The following is a 23031-nucleotide window of genomic DNA, read 5'->3' as shown; positions in this document are numbered from 1 at the left end:
TCTAGCCCTCTCAGCCCTCTCTCCGCTGGAGCCCCAGGTAAGTGGCCATGAACAAGGTTTTCTGCTTTAGCTCTTTAAGACAGAGACTGAATGTCCAAGAGCTCCCATCTCTTTCTTGCAAACAGAAACCCGGCTCTTTTCAACACCAAGTGCTGTGTGGGCACCTCTTCTAGGCTCTGGGGCTCTGGGCTGGGGCACCTGGCCTGGGGCTGAGGGCCCACACCTCTCAGGGTGACCCTCCCACAGTGAGAGTCCCTCCGGCCCCTCAGCTGCTGCTGCTGATGGGAGCGGGGCAGCCCTTTCCACGTCTCTGCCCATCCTACCTGTCTCAGTGTGGCTTCTTCTGTGGTTACAGGTTCCTCTTCACTTAGCCCAAAGTTGGTTTTTCAAGATGATTGTTCTTAAATTTAGTTGGTCCTGAGACCAACTTAAATCCAATTTGGTCCTGGGAGGTGGCATTGGAATATCTACCTACTCTGTCGCCATCTTGGAATCTCCTCATATTCTCAAGGTTTTAAAATTAAGTAGCATATTCAGTGTTTTTTTCTAACTTCAATTTTATATGCATTACACCAGCTTGGGTATCAGAATGTGAGTGAATGCAGATGCACATGTCTGTTTTATAATTACCTAATAATTCCTCTAGAAAAGCTCTATGCAATAATGAATATCTAATATACAGTGTTGCACAATATACCATGTTATCCAGTTGAACAGAAGAGATTCCGATCAAGTTTGGTCAGATGGTAATGTTTTGTCACCCTTTTTCTCTCTAGTCACTAGAACCCACTACAATATTCCTTTAAAAGTTTTCCTTCCAATGCAAATCAAAACTGCAATGAGATACCACCTCACACCTGTTAGATTAGCTATTATTAACAAGACAGGTAATAGCAAATGTTGGAGAGGCTGTGGAGAAAAAGGAACCCTCATACACTGTTGGTGGGAATGTAAAGTAGTACAACCACTATGGAAGAAAGTATGGTGGTTCCTCAAAAAACTGAAAATAGAACTACCTTATGACCCAGCAATCCCTCTACTGGGTATATACCCCAGAAACTCAGAAACATTGATACGTAAAGACACATGCAGCCCCATGTTCATTGCAGCATTGTTCACAGTGGCCAGGACATGGAAACAACCAAAAAACCCGTCAATAGACGACTGGATAAAGAAGATGTGGCACATATACACTATGGAATACTACTCAGCCATAAGAAATGATGACATCGGATCATTTACAGCAAAATGGTGGGATCTTGATAACATGATACGAAGTGAAATAAGTAAATCAGAAAAAAACAGGAACTGCATTATTCCATACGTAGGTGGGACATAAAAGTGAAACTAAGAGACATTGATAAGAGTGTGGTGGTTACGGGGGAAGAGGGGAAAGGGAGAGGGAAAGGGGGAGGGGGAGGGGCACAAAGAAAACTAGATAGAAGGTGACAGAGGACAATCTGACTTTGGGTGATGGGTATGCAACATAATTGAAAGACAAGATAACCTGGACTTGTTGATCTTTGAATATATGTAACCTGATTTATTGATGTCGCCCCATTAAAAAAATAAAATTATAATTAAAAAAAAAAGTTTTCCTTCCTACTTCACCAAAATACAATGAAATCCAACATATGGAAACACAATGGCACACATACAGAACTCCCAGAAGAAACAGGCAGTGAGAGCTTAAGATCTCTATAAATAAAGATACCTGGGTATTCTTTTCATATCATATATTATAAGAAGCTAGTTGATATTGACATTAACTAAATATTAGCTTACAGAATTTGGTCTGAAGAAATAAATTTGAAGAACTTTTCCCTATTAGAGTACGAGGTAGAGCCTTCACTTTTCAAGAAGAATCTTAATTCCTTAGTTTCAATTCTAGTACAGCAGCAGGCTGGTATTATAGAAGGGAAGTTTAGTCATTTATCCCTGCAGAAGTTTTTTTCACAGGAAGTTTTTATGCATTATGTACAGTATCTAGAACATTAATTAATACTCCTAACGAATATATTTGCTAATAAGAAAATAAACACTAGTATCGTGATGTAATTAGGAGGTTGACTTCAGCCCACGCAACATTTTGAGGACAATTAGCCATTGAGGTTATTACTTTCTTGGCTGAACCAGTAAATCTAGTGATATAATGACCTGGAAGAATGTTGGATTAGGAAGAAATAGTGCTGCTGCTTGGAACTTGGCTGGCTTTCTAAGATGTTCTGCTCTAAGGATCTATTTTGATGCTAAATATTTAATTAAAAAAATCATCATAGCCAGTTGTTTTCTCTCAAATGTCATTAACTTGAATATCTAACTTCAGTGAACATGAACACCTGCTCCAAAATAAGTTTTCTAAAATACAACTTCCAACACTAGTACTTTGACAGTTCAGGGTAACAGTTAATTCTATGCAGTATTGAGTAACGGTCATTTGTTCTTGAAATGCATAGAAAAAACTAGAGTAATATTCACCACGTTAGGTATCCAAACAAAGAAAATGAGATTAGAAGAAAGTTAATATATGTGCATTTAGATGAACTCACCTGCAAGAATTTTAGTCTTGTAAGGAAGTCATTCACATAGCTCCCAAGTGGTTTAAGGCTTGGGTATGATTTACCCATCCACATTCCTGGAATTTTGACATTCAAAATGCTGCTAACCACTTCTTCAAGATCTGTTGACATCACTACAAGCCCCTGAAATACATTTCATATGGTTAACATGATAATATAGATTTCAGAGCCCCTCTTAAATATCTTTTTCATAATGATCCTTTGTTTATAATTGTGATTAGTTGAAGTTGAGTCATGGCTGCTGGAGGGGAATAAAAGAAGAGAGAGAGCAAGAAAGAGAGAGAGAGAGAGACAGAAGGGGAGGGGGAGTGGTGGAGAAACAGATGGTCACTTCTTCTGTGTGCCCTGACTGGGAATCAAACCCAGGACATCCAAATGCTGGGCTGATGCTCTACTACTTGGAAACATTTTTTATTGAGGTATATGACACAAAACATTATATTCACTTCAGGTGTTCAATATAATGATTCAGTATTTGCATATCTTGTGAAATGATCACCACAATAAATCTAGCTAATATCCATCATCATAAGTTTTTTCTTGTGATGAGGACTTTTGAGATTTATTCTGTTAGCAACTTTCAAATGTGCAATACGGTATCGTTAACTCTAGTCACCATGCTGTACATCACATCCCCATGACTTATTTATAGTCAACCTCTGAACAATACAGGGGTTAGGGCTGGTAGCCTCCCACACTGTGGAAAATCCAGGTATAAAACTTAAGTTGGCCTTCCACATCTACAGATTCCCAACTGTGGATCAAAAATACAGTTGACTCTTGAACAACATGTTTTAAAAAACTGTTTAAGTGGACCTGTGCAGTCAAACCTGTGTTTTTCAAAGGGTAACTGTATTTTTTTAAGACTTTATTTATTCATTTTAGAGAGGAGAGAAGGAGGAGAAAGAGAGAGAGAGAGAGAGAGAGAGAGAGAGAGAGAGAGAAGAGGGAAGGAGCAGGAAGCATCAACTCCCATATGTGCCTTGACCAGGTAATCCCAGGGTTTTGAACCGGCGACCTCAGCATTCCAGGTCGACACTTTATTCACTGTGCCACCACAGGTCAGGCAAGGGGTAACTGTATTTTATAACTACAAGTTTGTACCTTTGACCCTTACACATGTTGCCCACCCTGGAAAATCTTCTTAATCAATACTTGTTTATTCACTAGCTCTTAAATCACAGCCTAATTTTGAGTGAATTATATGTCCATCAAATGGGCAACTAACATATCTCTGTCCTGCCTTATTACAAGGATAGTGATGAATAATAAAATTAGGAAAATGATATGGAATGTTTTACAGAGTTAAAATATCTTGGATTCTAATTGTGAAGGTTAATTGATCTTATCCCATTTTAACTCACTGATGAACAGATGTTCAAACTCTGAGGCCCTTGAAAATCCCTATTAGACAGTGCAACTGGACCAGCTGCCATCATTGTTTCTCTTTTCTCCATAGTTGACAGTATTATTCCAACTATCATATGGAGAAGATTTTAGAGTAAATTTCATAAATTAAAAACCTACATTTCATTTTCCTCCTTCCCTAAACCCACTAAAAGAACAATAAATGAATTTATTGTTTAAAGGCTTAAGCCTACAAGTACAGAAAAAAAAATAAGGAAAGGCACAATGACAACAAAATATTGGGAGCTAGAAAACATATGGACCATTGATAATTGACTTAGTGGTCAGGAGAAACCTGATCTTAAACTGGCTGAGGGCAAAGCTAAGAATCAACTAGTTACACATTGCAGAATGCCCCCCAAATATTTGGAATTGATGGCCCCAGATGAAAGTCCCTAGAGGAGGCTGGTGCTGAATGAAAAAGATTGTTGAGACCTGATTTTAAAAAAAAACTGGACACCTAGGTCTTCTCCCAGAAAACTGCACATCACCTCACTTGATTAAAACCTGGAATAAAAGTGAAAAAATCCCTGGAGCAGAGGATGCCAGCCAGGCTCTGTGTGGTCATGATTGCTGCACTGAAGCCTCTTTCCCATATTGGCTCCCAGGATACCGGAAGCAGGAAGGAAACAGGAAGAACCAGGTCAAAGAGTAACAATACCGAATGCTTCTTAGCTACAGAGCCTAGCCTGATTATACTACAGCCAGTCTAGTAGATTCCTCTTTTCAATAGTAACTCATATCCAATCAGTTTTTCCTCTACCTCCAATGCCGCTGCAAGAAATCAGCCCAGTTGGACTACTTCAATCACGTAATTGGTCTCTGGTTAACCGCTTGTTCCCTTCCAATCCTTTCTGCAGGTTCCAGTGAATGTTTACAAATATAGAATAGGTCATTTCACTTCATTGCTTAAAATCTTCTGAAGGCTTCCCTTTCTCTTTACACTTTAGAATGAAATTAAAAATTCTAACCACGGCCAACAAGGCAATCATGAAGCTCAGCTTCCTCTCTGTTCTGCCATTTCCCTTTGGCTCACCCCACTCAGGCCACACCAACTTTCCTTACAATGCCAAGCTTGTTCCTCTCATGGTCTTTGCACTTGAGGTACTGTCTGCCCAACGTCCATGGCTTGTCCACCACATCAGGCATCTATCTGCTCACAGGTCAATTCTTTAGAGGAGCCCAACCCAAAATCACTGAGTTTCCCACCCATCATTCTCTATCCTTTATCCTGTTTCATTTTTTTCCTTAGAAATGAGCACTTATCACTTACATAGTATATTACATTGTAATATATATATATCCCTTGTAATTATAATATATTCCTCCCTCCTTTTTCTCTTTCTTTCTTTCTTTCTTTCTTTCTTTCTTTCTTTCTTTCTTTCTTTCTTTCTTTCTTCTTTCTTTCTTTCTCTCTCCCTTACTAAAACTAAGCTCTATGAGAGCAGAGGCTTTGTCTTTCTTACTTAATAGGTTGTGTCTTTTTGGCGTGTATCTTATCCAGCAAACTACTGCTATCTAAATATTTTATACTTAATTACCTGCTTAGTAACTGCCACCCCCAGAAATCTATATACTCTTCAACGTCAGGAGCTTTTCTCCTATCCCCAAAACTAAGAACACTGCTTGCACAGAATCTGTACCTAATAAATATTTGCCTAGTGAATGAATGATAGGTTTATTTCAATGATTTTTCTTTGGAGTATTTCCCTTACCTTGATTGCTTTCTGAATGTTAATGCATGATTCCCTTATGGTCTGCAACAACTTATTGAACCTTCCCATCTCTTGGACAAGCACAGTGTTCATGCTCTGAGTGTAAGTTGTTGGGTATCTCCTCATTGCAGCCTCAATATCAAAGTTGTGTGGAAGTTTTCCCAAAATGTCACCAGCGACCTCATTTACTATTTCCTCTGATGATTTTGCACCAGCATCTGCTGAACGAGACTGAAAAAAAAAATCCAAAATCCAAATCAGAAATCCTCCTAAAGGTGTAAGAATTGCCAGACAGGGAAACTCAGGTAAATTTTAGGAGTACTACTCTGCTATTTCATCTCCAATTCTTCTCCTTGGAAGATTTATTGAAGTAATGATAACAGGCATGGGCGTGGAGTTCAGGAGAAAACAATTGTTAGCAAAGAGGAGGAAGAGCATGTATGTGCTCATAGGCAAAAAAGGGTCTGGAGGAAGCAAACGAGCTACACACTGTGCTCCCAGGTGGAAGGGAAGGAGTAGACGCTACGGACAGAGGAAAGAAAAGCACTTACATTGGAGGGTGGTGGCCAAGTGGTGATGGGCATTAATACCCAGGAGGAGGAAATCTGATCTTGCTTTGAGAAAGTTTGGCACACAATATATTTGCTAATAACTCTAGTGCCTACTCGTTTTCAAAAGCAGAGATATAGCTTTCTCCTTGAACCAGGAGGGCACAGAAAATAAGCTCATCTCCTCTAAGCAGTTGGAAGAGTTATGGAGAAAAGACAGATTTTAGTGATTCACACTGGAAGCAAGGAAGAGGAATTTCATTTCAATTTTTATTTTTTATGTTTGTGCTGGCACTGTGTAAATTAATCTATATTTTATGGAAAGACCCTTTAAATCCTCAGAATAAATGAATGTATGTGTGTGTGTGTGTGTGTGTGTATGTGTGTGTGTTGAAAGAGAGCAAGCATTATTAGACTATAAATGAATATCTTATATTTTTTCAGTCCTAGGAAATTATGTTTAATCTTATTTCAGATTTCATATTGCCTGTTTTTTACATTGGATCTATTCTATAAATATTGACTTTTACTTAAGTTTCTAGTGAGATTTTTAATGCTACCTAGCATATACCACCATAAAATTCTATGACATCGTACAATAAAAAAATGTTGGTGTTAACTACATGTAAGTAAAAAAGAGATATATAAACATTAGGATATGCCAGTCTTTTATTATGATACAAACTGCTAGGCTTACAACTATAAATATATAAAACAAATTATAGAAAAAAGAAGATAATGAACATTTGGCCAAAACTAGTGAAGTATTTATTTCCATTACATTTAAAGAACTATATGTTGACTTTTATTTGTATTTTGATGTGTTCACAGGTGCTATAAACTCATTAAAAATATTCTTATTTTCTTTTAAGGTTTTATTTATTTATTTTTGGTAACAGAGCCAGAGAGAGGGACAGATAGGGACAGACAGACAGGAAGGGAGATGTGAAGCATCAATTCTTCTTTGCAGTTCCTTAGTCTCCTTAGTTGTTCATTGATTGCTTGTGCCTTGACCAGGGGGCTACAGCAGAGAAAGTGACCCTTGCTCAAGCCAGTGACCTTGGGCTCAAGCTGGTGAGCTGTGTTCAAACCAGATGAGCCTGCGCTCAAGCTTGCCAGTTCGGGGTTTTGAATCTGGGTCCTCTGCATCCCAGTCCGACGCCCTATCCACTGCACCACTGCCCGGTCAGGCAAAATATTTTTATTTTCTAACAAGAGCTGTGCCTCCACCAAAGCCAACCAACCAACAAATATAATAATAATAATAATAATAATAATAATAATAATAATAATTAAATAAATACCAGGCCTAGAGGCCTTTAGAAATGTAAAAAAAATATTTTAGTATCACAGACATTTTTCTTAATGTATTTCTCACACATCAAAATTAAATAATTGGGGTGATATGTTTTGAAAGTAATATTCAATTGCTTCTGAGAGAATTAGGAGCAAGACTGTTTTAGTAATTGTTTCTCTTTATCACTTTAGAGTTTTCACAAATATTGTTTGAAATCTTCTAAAGGTTATTTTTCCTTTATGAAACACCAGAGTTTAACCTTTTCATTTATGGTAATGATATTTTACATTGGAACAATTCTCCTGTTCAAAAGAGAATCTGGCGGTTGAGCATAAGGAAAAGAGCTCTCCAAAAGTAACATTTTAACACCACTATTTCCCCTGTGATTTAAAGTGATATTTAGTTAAATACATACTGTAAAAGTGTTATCATCATTAAACTTGCTCTCCAAACTCTGTAGATCTTGTGCCTCTGAATTGTGGTGAGCCCAATGTGAAATCACTGAACTACTACTGCCTACCCATTACTGTAATTGTACTTGCCAATCTGAGTTTCAGGACATTACAAGAGGTTGTTTAATTACATGCTGAGAAGATACCTCATGTGTATTTAAACGTATTCATTTGGTTCTGAGTAATTTTCTGTTGGAATGAGCCCACTGTTTTATGTATTCTGTAATGTGGCACATCCCATCAAATTTAAGTAAAGCCAAGAGACACTATTCATGTCCTGTTGTCAGACTATTTTATATTACATGCATCTAATGTTCCAAAAGATCTATGCTCAGGCAATAACTGATTTTAGTGTTATTATCATGTAAAATGGACATAAAAATAGTCTTTGTCCTTTTTGCCTTATTAGAAGATGTCATCTTACAGTAGATAAGAGCTAGGAGTTCCTCACTGATTACACACAATGCTACCTTCCTAATTTGGTTCTTTTAGCTTTTTCTTTCTTTTTTTATTTTTTATTTAAACATCTCTGGTTATGTCATCTAAGTCCTATTCCATTTTTAGAATCTTGAAAGAGAATATAGCACAGTGATTCAGAATACAGATTTCAGAGCCAAACCAGTGGGAATCAGACCGCTTGGTTTGGAGTTCTGTTTTGAAATTGTACTAGCTGACCACAGGTTAGCCACTTAATCTTTCTTGTCTCAGTTTTATACTTGTAAAATGAGACTAATGAGCTCTTACCTCATGGATTCCAGAAGCATATATAGATACTGAGAACAGTACTAGCACACAGTAAGTGTTACATACTATTAAGTATTATCATTATTGCTCTGAGATTCCATAAAAATTAAAAAGATCAGATAGACTTCAATTCATGGAATAATTTGCTTGATTGAATAAATGTCCTTATTAACATTTCATTCAGTCACTAAGGGAACTCTTGCCATTTGGATTCATTTGCTTTCAAAAATGAAAACAAACAAATAACTGAGCACATCTAAAGGGAGAACAATGCAAGAGATGATTTTAATAGACAAGCAAGATGAAATATTTTTCATTCAAATGTACGGACTCACATCCATGACTTTTATTTGTATTTTATGTGTATACAAAGTGCTATACTTCTGATACCTTGGCAGTTAACTCTCCGACAGGCCCTTACCTAGGTGTTCTCACCAGTGACGCTGCATATTTACCAAGAGTTACTGTATTTTTCTCCTAAACCATTTTTTTTCATTTTTTAATTACTATTGCAATGTATTCTTTAAATATTATATACACAGATAAAATACTGATTCTATGTAAACTAGATTAAACATTCTGGAACATTTGATAAAAATAAGTCATTTTAAAAGTTGTTGGTGAATTAGTAAGAGACTAGAGAATAAAATAGGCAAAATCCTAGATGGATTCCAGCATCAAACTGCTTCCCAAGTGTCTCTGAGATTCTTTTTCTTAAAAGGGCTATAATATGTCATGTATTGGGGCATGGTTTATGTAAGGAAGACAAATGGAATCTTAGCAGCAGCATGCTATCAAGAAATACTCAGAGATACTCAAAGAATGTCACTCCAAGCCTCCTTGCAGCAAAATGATACTCAAAGATTTTTTCCAAATCAACAGATTGATGAAAAACACCCCATACATTCATGAACTTTATAAAATTTGTAGCTCTGATATATATAAAATTTTTTCTTTTCCTTTAAATGGTTATCCACCTTAACAGACAGAATTGTGCACACAGGTCTCTACTGTGCTCACACATGCTGCTGGGAGCTTCGTCTCCAGCCTCAGGAGCCAGCTCCTGTACAGATCACACACCTGTGTGAGAAGAATGTTATCGAATAACAGTTGAGTTTCCGACTGGTCTTTTGTGATATCTGCATTGGCATTCATTCCAAAGATTTCTGGTGCTGGGTTCAGCGGCAGAGTCTTTGTGTATTCGATGTAGCTTTTGTGCTGTAAAGATGAATAACAAGGAGTCAGGAGGTTAGGAATCAATTATCCTGGAGAACTTTCTCACTGAAAAGAGATGATTTTCAATACTCAAGTTATTGAGTGGATAAGCCTGTGAGACCAGACACTGAATGATTTCATTTTCTTTCAACATGGGCCAAGGTTAAAAAAAAAGAAGCTGTGAACACATTTAGAGAGAATAAGAAAATGTACCATTCAATTGGAATGAATTTTAAAACAGAGAGAGGAATGTCTTGGCCACTTCATTTAGAAATTTTATCCAGAGAAATTCTCTGTGCCATATTTTGCTGATGAATGCTCTTAATTTATTGCAATAACCATAACTTTTCAGCTCTGCTCCAATTTTTCTGTTTGCTCTTATGGTGATAAATTAACATAATTCAGAAAAGTAAAGGTTATCTAAAAATTTATTATCCTGAGATCATCACCATAACACCATTTATCTTTTTATGCAGATGAATTCACACCTTATATTTTATTTACATAAACTTTTTATAAAAATTCCATATATTTTTGATGGTCATATAACCAAATACAAATATTCATGCACATATGTGGTGATTGGGAGGTTAGTCATTGATGGGTTTTTAATATGAGTCATGTTTTGGGTCATTTGACAATTCATCACTGGAGATCTTGTTGACTTGCTCTACCCAATCAGTGACCTAGGCTCTAGGACAGGGGTCCCCAAACTACAGCCCACGGGCCACATGCGGCCCCCTGAGGCCATTTATCTGGCCCCCACCGCACTTCCGGAAGGGGCACCTCTTTCATTGGTGGTCAGTGAGAGGAGCATAGTTCCCATTGAAATACTGGTCAGTTTGTTGATTTAAATTTACTTGTTTGTTATTTTAAATATTGTATTTCTTCCTGTTTTGTTTTTTTACTTTAAAATAAGATATGTGCAGTGTGCATAAGGATTTGTTAATAGTTTTTTTTATAGTCCGGCCCTCCAACGGTCTGAGGGATGGTGAACTGACCCCTGTGTAAAAAGTTTGGGGACCCCTGCTCTAGGACCAATTTTTCTCTTCATCTCATTGATCTCTGTCCTCAGCTAACATTAATCCTGGTGGATGAAGGGCTCAGGGTTGGGGGGTTATGGTACATGCCTACACTGGATGTGGCCATGTGTTTAACTTTCAGTATGTACCCTTTTGAATTCTGGGAATAAGATGAGAACCAATTTGTCCTGGAAGTCTACTGTGTGGCACCCTGAAGGCAAATACCCCATCTTCCACTAGACAGGAGGGGGGAAACAGCAGAAAGGGACTTTGGCCTTGTGCGGTAGGTGGTCTATGACTCTGTCACTTTCTATTTGAGCGGCTTTGGGCAAGTCCTTCAATTTTAGTGAACTTGTTTTCTCATTTGTAAAAGGGGTAGAATAATAATACCAATGCTGATTTGATGCTCTAGTGAGATCATTTCATGTCACTGCTTTGTAAACAATTAAGCATGACATAAATATTAATGATTATTTTAAATATTATTTTAACCCTTCTCATGTGTATTTTTATTTTAAATAGGGACAATGGCTTTTTACCCAGAGGATTGAATTCATGATAGCAGAATCTCAGGTCACTGAGATAGCTATTCTTGGGTTAAGAACATTTCTGGTAATCCTCATACTACAGCTAGCAGGAAACCATTAACTCTATCTGTGCACGAGGTTTGCTCTGATTGACCCTGTAAGACTGAAGAAAGCACACACAACAATGAACAATAAACAAGGCCTCTCAAAAAATCACCATGTTCAATATCAGAGGAATTTCATGTTTTACTGCTTTGTTGAAAGGCATACTTACATCACCAGATGGGGGAACAAAATAGATGCCACTTGAGTCGAATTTATAGTCTGGATTTTCAACTAACTCCGTGTTGAAGAACTTGTCCAGAATGCTGCGCAGCGTGCGCCGGTCCCAGTCGTCGGTCACCCTGCCCCCGTAGTTGCATTCCCCGGTCATGTACCGCAGGGCGTCGTAAGGCAGCTCCTAAAATTGAGAGCTCAGGTCGCTCAGCCAGTTAGCGTTATTGGTCACACTTTATACAACATTGTGTTTCTTGTTTGTTCATGTGATTAAACTAAAACATCTTATCAAAGATTGCCATTAACACAATTTCTCTTTATAACTTCCCTGCCAGTTGTTGCCATTTTCCCCAGGGTCCTTCTTCCTTTCTGTGGTTTGTCGTTTACATACAGTCAATGTAGAAAATAGAAGTCCTCTATTAGCTTCTGAACTCATTACTCAGCCAACATTCATAGACCACCTACTACGTGCCTGATACAAAATGAAATAGAGTACCAGTGGTAGTCAACCTGGTCCCTACCGCCCACTAGTGGGCGTTCCAGCTTTCACCGAGGGCTGTAGCGGAGCAACCAAAGTATAAATAAAAAGATAGATTTAACTATAGTAAGTTGTTTTATAAAGATTTATTCTGCCAAACGTAGCGAAAATCTGACATGGAGTACTTGGTAAGTAATTATTATTATATGCTTTAACTTGCTGTAACTCTGCTTTATCAATTTTATAAAGTAAAGTTACTTCCCTACTTTATAAATCACCATTACTGTGGAACCAGTGGGCAGTTAGAAAATTTTACTATGAACAGAGATACAGAAGTGGGCGGTAGGTATAAAAAGGTTGACTACCCCTGAAATAGACCATAAGCCCATCCGTGAAAACCTTTCACTGCTGAGTGACACACAGAACAAATCCAATATAATTCAGAGATAACCAGTGTTATCTTCACCACCTTTTTATATCCATATATACTTATGGATAGTATATATGGATACTTTGATAATTGGAATCACGCTATAAATACAATTTTGCATATATCTTGTCACCAAAACTCTTGAAAATCCTTTATCATTTTATGAAATACTCTTTGAAAATACTATTTTAATAACTGTCTTCTAATACCGAACGTATCAGTTACTCTTAATTTTGTACTATTTTAAATTATTTTTCATTAAATATACATTTCTAATGATTCAGTAGTATAGATTTCTGAAAAGCAAATTATTTATACTATGTCACAGAAAAGGAGCTTATAAAAAGCAATTGATTAATGTCACCAAACTGCTTTTCAGACGAGCTATAGCAATTGTAAAAATCAGATTGAAAATATTTTCTAATTTGATAACCCAAAGATAATTAATATTGTGGTAATTTGAATTTCTAGAAAACTAATGAGGTTTATAATTTTTTCCTATGTTTAATAACATTTGTTCTTCAGTGAATTAGCCTCTTACTCATTTTTCAATTAAAGTTTTAATAGTTTTACTTTATTTGTGTAAGCTGTTTTATAAATTGACCTTGATTTATCAAATTTATGGATATATTTTTCCTTTTAGTTTGCTTTTTTTATTATAGTCTCTTATATACAGAATGTTTTCCTGTTTAGGCATGCAAAAGTATTAACCTTTCACATTTCAATTCTTTTATCCTAAGCGTAAGTACTTACACGCCCACCAGCAGTATAAACAATTCTATTTCTTAGTGCTCCAACTAAACTAAGCATTATCATTTATGGAAACAAATTGACAATCAATAAAATTGTTTTTAGTTGTAAAGTCTTTTTTGATATTGACATTTTAAAAAGTTTACCATTTGTGTTTCTTGTTTTGTTAAATTATCTATTCTGTTCTTTTATGTGTTTTTCTTATTTTAATAGCTCTTTATAAAGATACTGAATCACTTTGTCAGATACATTTTAAATATTTTCTCCAAGTTTTATTGGCCTTTTATTTTTATGATATTTTTGTGGTATTTTAACATAAAACATATTTTCTCATGAAACATAGCAATCTTTTAGGATTTTTTGGTCATTTTTATGTTCTACATGCCCATCCTGTAGTTAGTTATCTGTTGAAAGTTTAAGTATATGAATTCTACATCCCAGAGATCCTACTTTGAGGAGTCTATTCAATAGAAATAACAGCACTAGTGAAGAGTAGAATGTAGTGCTTAAAGAAGAGCAATTCATTGATTGAGAGTTGGAAATTATGAGACTTGCTATTTGGTAGAACTGGAACGGAAGGGGGTGAATTTAGGAGAACATGTGTCAATGACTGAGACCTTGTGGAGAAACAAACAGGAACAGCGAGGAGAACACCAGCACGTTTATGGTCTTCCAACTGTGAACTGACGGGAGTTGGATCAGATCAGATACACGCACTGCTTGGTCTTGCCTTGTCAATGGGCCTCCACCTCATCAAAATGAAATGTAGTAAGAAGACTCATACACAAATTAAAAAGCCAGTATATGAGGTAGAGCCACAGGTCCGAGGAGTGGCCCTGGCCAGCTTTATAAGGCACATTAAGATGAGCTCTGTAGGGGGAAGGGTTTAAGTAGAAAAGATATAAACCTGCCACCATGGCCCTAAGAGCTGATGGACAAAATGTTGTTTCTCTCAGCAGCTTGATCATGACCAGGACCGATCAAATTGGGGAGTGCATCCTACCCGAGGCCCACTGGGGCCGCAGACACAGCTGCAGCTTGCTGCAGGGACTGCTTTCAACAAGGGATGTTATAAGAGGGTTGAGACCATGGGCAGGAAGAGAGTGTAAACAGAAGCAGAGCTCAAAGTCAACAACTAGAATGTAAGATTACATACAAAGTTATTCACTATAACGTTTCGTATAAGCAAAAAATATCAATGAAATAAAGTCCAAGTAGTCAACATAGGAGAAATTCTGTGTAAGCAGGATCTATAGATCTGCTTGAAATAGACCTATATTTATTTCAAAAGTTGTCCAAAACATAAGAAAAGTGAAAATAAAATCTGAAAATAAATATGCAAATATAATAATGTTTTGATGAAAATTTTGTGTATGTATTGTGCATACGTACATGTGTGCCATATGTGCATAAGAAAATCTGGACAGATATGCCCTAAGCTGTGAAATTTTTTGCCTTGGGGTAAAATTAGGGTGAGAGGTAGGGGTGAGTTTCTCTCTCTCTCACACACACACCAAAACAAGAACAACAAAACAACTGCCCATCTGCCAAGTAGATTATATATATCTACTGTACTTGTATTTTCTTTTCTTTTTTACAGAGACAGAGAGAGAGTCAGAGAGAGGGATAGACAGGGAAAGACAGACAGGAATGGAGAGAGATGAGAAGCATCAATCATCAGTTTTTCGTTGCGACACCTTAGTTGTTCATTGATTACTTTCTCATATGTGCCTTGATCATGGGGCTACAGCAGACCGAGTAATCCCTTGCTCGAGCCAGTGACCTTGGGTCCAAGCTGGTGAGCCTTGCTCAAACCAGATGAGCCTGCGCTCAAGCTGGCGACCTCGGGGTCTCGAACCTGGGTTATCTGCATCCCAGTCTGACGCTCTATCCTCTGCGCCACTGCCTGGTCAGGCTGTATTTTCTTCTTTTATAGTTTTACTTTTCCTTTTTACTTTTTTAATCCAAAAGAATTGTATAGTATGTATAATCTAACTTATTTTTTCCTAATATCAAATAACCAATTATTCTATCATCACTTATTGAATCACTTCTTCCATTTCCCATTCATTTAAAATGCTGAAAGTATTATACCTAATCTCTACATATAGATGTGTTCCTGTTCTTGTTTTTAATGGCTTGAAGATCTTTTCATCATCATGATTGATTTACTAAACAGATACTAACTGAGTCACTTACTATATATACTGTTTTAGGAACTGGGGACACAAGAGTAAACAAAATTACTAGTGGTTCGTGATTTGACTCTTCTTTTAATCAAAATGTGCTCTTCTTCTAATCAAAAGTTTATAGCTTGGGTGGGTAGTAGTTCTACTACTTTGATTCAGGCAGAGAATGGGAAATAGGAAAGGGAAACAGGACTTTGTAAGATAATCATTCCTTATTTCGCATTTTTTTCTTCTAAATTTTCCCCCTACTCCTTGGTCTATTATTTGTACATTACTTTATATCAGCTCCATAGACTCCCAGCACATGATTAAAAACAGGGCTTAATGGTATTTTTCAGCCCCGACACTGACATACCAGGGCCACTTTTGTGAAATCTTTGTTTCTTCAACTTCCTGTTAGTGTTTGATTCCTCTAGGTTAGTACACCCTTCTTTCATTTTATTTCCTCCTCCTATTTATTCTCTTGAGGGTACCCACTGCTGGAGATCTAGGTTGTGTGTGCGTGTGTGTGAATTTAATTCTGACTGCTTTCTTTGTCAAGACATTGAGTCATTCTGTTTTAGGGGAAAAGATGCTGATTGCTGGAGTAGGATTACATTAGATTTAATAATATCAAAGGGAACTGTGAATTTACATTCCTCAAAGAATCTCTCTTTAACACTTAATGAATTACATGTGACAGATGAGGAGCAGTTTTGTCAAGTTTGCTCTATATAATTACAGTGCTGGAGGAATGAGAAGCACTGCTGAACTGTCACTGAATACAACAGATCAGTTCAGTCGGCCCCATGTGTCATTAATGGAATCTCTCCATAGCGCTCGACAGGATGGAAAATTCCTGCTATTCCCTACTTACTCCGCGCTTTCTCCTGCTTTTCCCCTGGCTGTGCACTTCCCATGCCTTCTGTCCTCTCTCCTCCCATTGATGTTGGGAACTTACCAACAGAGTCTCTCTTTAGTTCCTTTCTTTCCTTAGGCCCCAGGCCTCCCTTTTAAACCTCAAATGTTCTTAGGCTTCTCCTAACACAAACAATTCACAAATCTTTGTTTTGTGCTTAAGCTCTTCTCTTGGGTTTTCTATTTACATGCCACGAGCCTATTAAATAGCTTCACCTGGATATCCAGTCGTATAAGATATGTGAAACAGAAGTAATTATCCACTCACCCACCCCCATTCCACTAATGCACCTGCTATATACCTATTAATTCCTGGTAACGTCCCCCGGCCTAGATAAATGAATGATACTACCACCAGTTCAGAACAGAAGATTTATATTAACTGAGACACCCCTCTTCTTTCTTTACTATTTAATATCTAAGCCATTTCAGTTCTTTTACCTATAGAACTGTCATATCTCTACCATGTTCCTCATCCTAGCTCAAATGCTTTAAACTATTAACATTTCTTGCCTGGGTTAGCTTGATGGTTTTCTGTATTAGTTTCTTAGGGCTGCTGATAGGTGGTATTAAACAACAGAAATATATTGACCAATAGCTTTGAGGCTAGTAATGAGACATCAATACGTTGGCAGGGCCACACTCCCTCCAAAGCTTCTAGGAGGATCCTTTCTTGTCTCTACCAGCTTTTGATAGCCCTTGGGTGTTCCTTGGCTTGTGGCAGCGTAACTCCAATCTCTGCCTCTGTCTTCACATGGCTGTCTTCTCTCTGTGAGTATCCAGATGTCCCTCTTCTAGTGACATCAGTCATGTCCTATGAGGACCCACCCTACTTCAGTATGACTTAATCTAACTTATCTAATTATATTCGCAACCACATCATTCCCAAATAAGGTCATATTCTGAGGTACCATGGATTAGTACATCAATATACATTTTTTTTTGGAGAGGGGGACACATTTCAACTCATATCATCTAAAACTGGACTGTCATCTAAGTCCTTCCAATCTATTCTTCACTTGGTTGTTAAAGTGATCTTTCTAAAATGCAAATAGTCTCCTAAAAGCACACCAACAGCAATGGAATAAACTCCCAAATCAGTTAGCATGGCATATAAGAATGTTCCAGATCACTTACAGTTAACCAAACCTTTTCATCTGTTTGCACTTTTTTTTTAAAAATTGAGGTATAATTGATATATAACATTATATTAGTTTCTGACATACAACATAATTATTTGATATTTGCATACATTATTTGCACCTTTTAACAGCTTCTTTGTTGTTATCTCTTCACACTCTCTGAGAACCTTCTACTTATTCAATTCCCACATACCTTTTCCTCTGTAGAATAATCGTATTTCTCTAAAACAGCGGTTCTCAACTTATGGGTTGCGACCCCGGCGGGGGTCGAACGACCAAAACACAGGGGTCGCCTAAAGCCATTGGAAAATACATATTTATTATACAATACATTTTAAAATAAAATATGTATAATAAATATGTATAATAAATACATATAATAAAATATGTATAATAAATACATATTTATTATACAATACATTTTTAAATAAAATATGTATTTCCAATGGCTTTAGGCGACCTCTGTGTTTTGGTCGTTCGACCCCCGCCGGGTCGCGACCCACAGTTGAGAACCGCTGCTCTAAAAATAAAGTCATGCTGCAAAACACAAGTAAATCAGTTTGTCTTTTTTTTCATTTTAGAGTCTGGTTAACTTGTGATATTCTCAAATATTTTGAAAATAAGAACAATACAATCATTTTTCAGATCCCATAAGTGTGTATGTATCACAATAAATGATTAAATTTAGGTTCATAATAGATAAACTGATATCCTAACTACCTACTCTAGCAGTTAGTACATTCTGTTATAATAAAGTATTACTTAATAAGCTGTTGGAAACTATCCTGCTATTCATTTTATAAGCACAGGAATGAATCAGAAGTCCCTGCTTACTGTACAGACACAACGTGATAAAAGGCAAACTAGGTAACGTCCTTGCTGTGATTTCTGTACCTCATACTGGTTCAGGAACATGTGGAGTTGCTGTACACTGATTCTCAGGTCAGTCTCATTGAACTCGTAAGGAATATTCCACCCCAGGGGTCCAAATTTCCGTCTCTCTTGTACCAGAGCATGAAAGAAACAGAGACCATAAAGTAACTTCTTGAATTCCTCCTGTAATGAGAAGAAATGGCGCCACATCATAATTTTTCCCCTAAAATTACATTATACCGGCCACATCTTCAGATCAAAGTAATTAATTCCTTTTGCTTATAAATATATCCACCTAGGTGAGAAGAATTAACAGTCAGAGAGCTGAGGCTGTCAGTGCAGCTGGGGTGGAGCAGGAGAGCACAAAACGGGAGCCTGACGGGGGACGGCCGGCTATGGGCACAGCTGGTGGGCTGAGGGGGACAGCACCCCGCCTCTGACAGTCAGCCGCTTGGTGTGAGCCACAAGGAGCAGATAGGGACCTGGACTAGGACTGGCAGCCAGGGTCACAGAAAGGTTTCCTGGTCAAGAGGGCGTGTGTCCTGAGTGAGGCAAGCCCAACGGTTAGAGCCAGTAGGACGGGGACGCTGGGAACCACAGCCAAGGGGAATAAGGAGCAGCCGCTGCAGGAGCGCGGCCAGGGTGACGCGGCCACAGGCGGAGGAGTGCGGCAGGGCCGCTGAAGGAGAACCCATGGAAGAGCTCACAGGAGGAAGAGTCAGCTTCAACCCTAAGTGCAAGTGCCAAATCCAGAGCCTTCCGAGCAGCAGCAGCCCAGAGCGGGAACTCTGCTCCTCCCACCCCACCCCTGCACACACTTCAAACTGAGCAGTTACTATGGCAGCTATCACCTGCAGGAGGAGTCTCTCTCTCTCTCTCTCTCTCTCTCTCTCTCTCTCTCTCTCTCACACACACACACACACACACACACACACACACACACACACACACGATGCCAACTCCACCCTCTTCCCACAGCAATATGAAGCTCACTGACTACAGGTGCAAGGTGAGGTACTGGAGAGTTGATGCCTACATCTTTTTTTTTTTTTTTTTTTTTTTTTTTTTTTTTTTTTTTTTTTTTTTTATCTTTCTTGAAGCTGGAAACGGGGAGAGACAGTCAGACAGACTCCCGCATGCTCCCGACCGGGATCCACCCGGCACGCCCACCATGGGGCGACACTCTGCCCACCAGGGGGCGATGCTCTGCCCCTCTGGGGCATCGCTCTGCCGCGACCAGAGCCACTCTAGCGCCTGGGGCAGAGGCCAAGGAGCCATCCCCAGCGCCCGGGCCATCTTTGCTCCAATGGAGCCTTGGCTGCGGGAGGGGAAGAGAGAGACAGAGAGGAAGGGGGGCGTGGGTGGAGAAGCAAATGGGCGCTTCTCCTATGTGCCCTGGCCGGGAATCGAACCCGGGTCCCCCTGCATGCCAGGCCGACGCTCTACCGCTGAGCCAACCGGCCAGGGCCGATGCCTACATCTTTAATACAAGTTGAGGTATTGATTACTATGTTGTATTGTACTTTCTGTACTTGTTATAGATAATAACTAGATCAGCAAGAATCAGCAATGGCTACTGAGTAAGAGGTAGATATTGATGAGAAACAGGATAGTTGCATGGTCCTAAAATGTCTCCCTAGAGATTTTTAGTTGCAAGGGACAGTTATTATACAGTGAAGAAATAAGACAACACTTTGTCCAGATAATTAAATTAGTATCATCAGTGAGGGATAAATTGTGTACCTCCCAATGTCATACCCCGAAGACACAATGTCACTTAAGTCATTGCTAAGAATGCATAACCTGAATTTAGTCATGAAGAAATACTAAGAAAGCCCAAAATGACAAGTGTTGTATTAAAAAGGAGAGGGGAGCCTGACCAGGCAGTGGTACAGTAGATACAGCATCGAACTGGGACGCAGAGGACCCAGGTTCAAAACCCTGAGGTCACCAGCTTGAGTATGGACTCATCTGGCTTGAGCATGGGCTCACCAGCTTGAGCACAGGCTCACTGGCTTGAGCATGGGACCATAGATATGACCCAAGGTTGCTGGCTTGAGCCAGAAGGTCGCTGGCTTGAAGCTCAAGGTCACTGGCTTGAGCCCAAGGTTGCTGGCTTGAGCAAGGACTCACCACTCTGCTATAGCCCCCCCCCCCCCCCCCCCCCCCGGTCAAGGCACAAATGAGAAAGCAATCAGTGAACAACTAAGGAGCCTCAACAAAGAATTGATGCTTCTCATCTCTCTCCCTTCCTGTCTGTCTGTCCCTATCTGTCCCTCTCTCTGTCTCTGTCACAAAAAAGGGGGGAGGGAGAGGTGAATTCTTCCAAAACGGCAATGTCATCAAAGACAGAGGCTGAGGAAATGTTTCAGAATAAAGAAGGCAAAGAGACATGAGCACTAACATATGTTAACACTAGACCAATTCTATAGTGAACAGGGCCACTGCTCTAATGGACATTAGTACATCAACTGACAAATTTGAAACACAAATGATAGATTAGATATAATAGTGTACCCTCGTTAAATTTACTAACCTAATGACTGTAGTGGGAAAGACAATATTTATACTTTCATTCTTAGCAAATATACATTGAAGTATTTACTTAGGTATAAGGAGCCATGACTAACTTATCCATACATGGTATATACCAGCAGGAGGTGAATATGGGCACAGGGCTTGGGGTAGTCTTTGTGTAACCTTGATACTTGTGATTTTCCTGTAAGCTTAAAAATATTTCCAAATAAAAATTAAAACAAAAATTACGATGTGCTGCTTTGGTATATGAGGAGTCTGGAGTTTTGGTTTGGACTGTGGTTCATTAAAGCCTTGACTTTCAATATGTGTGATAAGGGAGTAGCATTTTTCAAAAGGGCTTCAGTCTAGCTATTGTATGTAGAAATGACCTTACAACCTACCTTGGAGTAACCTACTCTTTCTGGGCCTAATCAGTGCAAAAATTAGTCATACAGCAGGTCTTAGAAGCTTAGGATAAGGTTTGACTTGGTTTTAAATATAGGTTTCTTTTTTTTTTTTCAGTACCCATGACTTTTGTTTACTGAAAGTACTTCTTTATTTTTAATGTTTTTCTTTTGATGTGTGTTTAAAACATATTCCGACATCAAGAGTGTGAGCTTTCCAATGGTAAAAACTTACCAAGGTTTATAACTTCTCAAAAAGAAGCTCTTCTATTTTTAATTATGGTAAAACACTGTGAAACAATTTTAGGTCATAGACATTCACACACAGAATTCTAATCATGAAAGCAGTGGGTGGTTTCCCTGCTTGCCTGGTGATGCTAAAAAAGACCCTTATGAGTCCCATCAATCAAGGAGTAAAATCATTTTGGCTCTCATTATAGTTATACGGAGAAAATATTTTTATATCTTAATTTAAAGATATGGCTCCAAATAGCAAAGGGCTCAGTTAATATCCTGAAACAAGATTCTCCAACCTTGCAGATTTGTACTGGGAATGGCTTACAGCTGACTTTCTAAATAGAAAGCTACATTATTAATGACACCCCACAAGATCTCAGCTGAGCAGGAATGAGGCTGGATAGTAAAATTAAAATAAAATATTAATAAAATTGACTTCAGCACAGTCAATAATCAGTAATCAAAACCAACTGCACTGCAGTGCAGAAGGCCTATTTAATTTGTAGTTTTACTCAGCACACACATCCGTGAGCACCAGGGGCCACTTGAATCGCTTTACAGGGCTGAGGTAACAAGAGTTAGCGATTACTAACCGGCTTTTGGCAGCTGCCAAAGAACTCGGGGTCAGAGATCGGATCCATGAGGTACGATCGGATGATATTAGCCCGTAAACCTTTCGGCGCTTCATTGGTCATTTTCACTCCATTCTGCAGCACAGACACAGGGAAATTTGGAGATGGGTAACTTGTCAGCCACATTCGGAAATCTGGATGTGTTGATTCTGGGCTTAACTCCTGCAGGAAAAAAGTCAGAGACAAAAGCACAAATAAAATCTCTGAGAACTCTACAGATCACACGTGTCTAGAATGGGCTGGAAGTGAGAGAAAGCATTTTTACACAATAGAGCTCCCAGCTGCAATTTAAGGCAAAAGCCATAAAATCTGATTCTGCCCAGAAACAATATTCTTGATATGGTTAAACCCTGTGACTATGATGTTCACAAAGGTGTTACATAATTCAGAATTGACCACAATAAATACCCAAAATTATATCTTTATTGATGTTGCTGAAATAATTCTCTGCCCCAGAGCTAGATTAAGAATAATTTAATGACAAGATAACTTAGACATGTTTTCTTTGAATATATGTACCCTGATTTATTAATGTCATCCCATTAACATTAATAAAAATTTATTTAAAAAAAAGAATATATATATTGCTGTAGCCATGTTGTAAGAATATGCAACACCCTTCAGATATGTCAATATTTAACCAAGCAAGGATAAGGAAAAAAAAAAAAGCATTTTAAAAGTGAGAAGAACTGGTATAATT

At 38.3% G+C, this 23031-nt stretch overlaps 1 protein-coding gene across 1 annotated transcript in view; it reads right to left on the bottom strand.

Annotated features, from left to right (window-relative positions):
• The window catches only part of LOC136338635 (dynein axonemal heavy chain 7), a 290684-nt gene that overhangs the window by 23965 nt on the left and 243688 nt on the right, over positions 1-23031 (bottom strand). Inside the window, exons 57-62 of the mRNA XM_066281198.1 lie at positions 22293-22493; positions 18563-18724; positions 11781-11966; positions 9823-9960; positions 5702-5932; positions 2550-2702 (exon numbers count right to left, since the gene is read on the bottom strand). Of these exons, the coding sequence (XP_066137295.1) occupies positions 2550-2702; positions 5702-5932; positions 9823-9960; positions 11781-11966; positions 18563-18724; positions 22293-22493 (1071 nt within the window). The remainder of the gene's footprint in view (positions 1-2549; positions 2703-5701; positions 5933-9822; positions 9961-11780; positions 11967-18562; positions 18725-22292; positions 22494-23031) is intronic.

Source organism: Saccopteryx bilineata, chromosome 5 (assembly GCF_036850765.1).
Source record: "Saccopteryx bilineata isolate mSacBil1 chromosome 5, mSacBil1_pri_phased_curated, whole genome shotgun sequence".
Classification (NCBI taxonomy): Eukaryota; Metazoa; Chordata; class Mammalia; order Chiroptera; family Emballonuridae; genus Saccopteryx; species Saccopteryx bilineata.
Note: the sequence above shows the minus strand (reverse complement) of the source record. Positions and strands in the feature narration are given on the sequence as shown.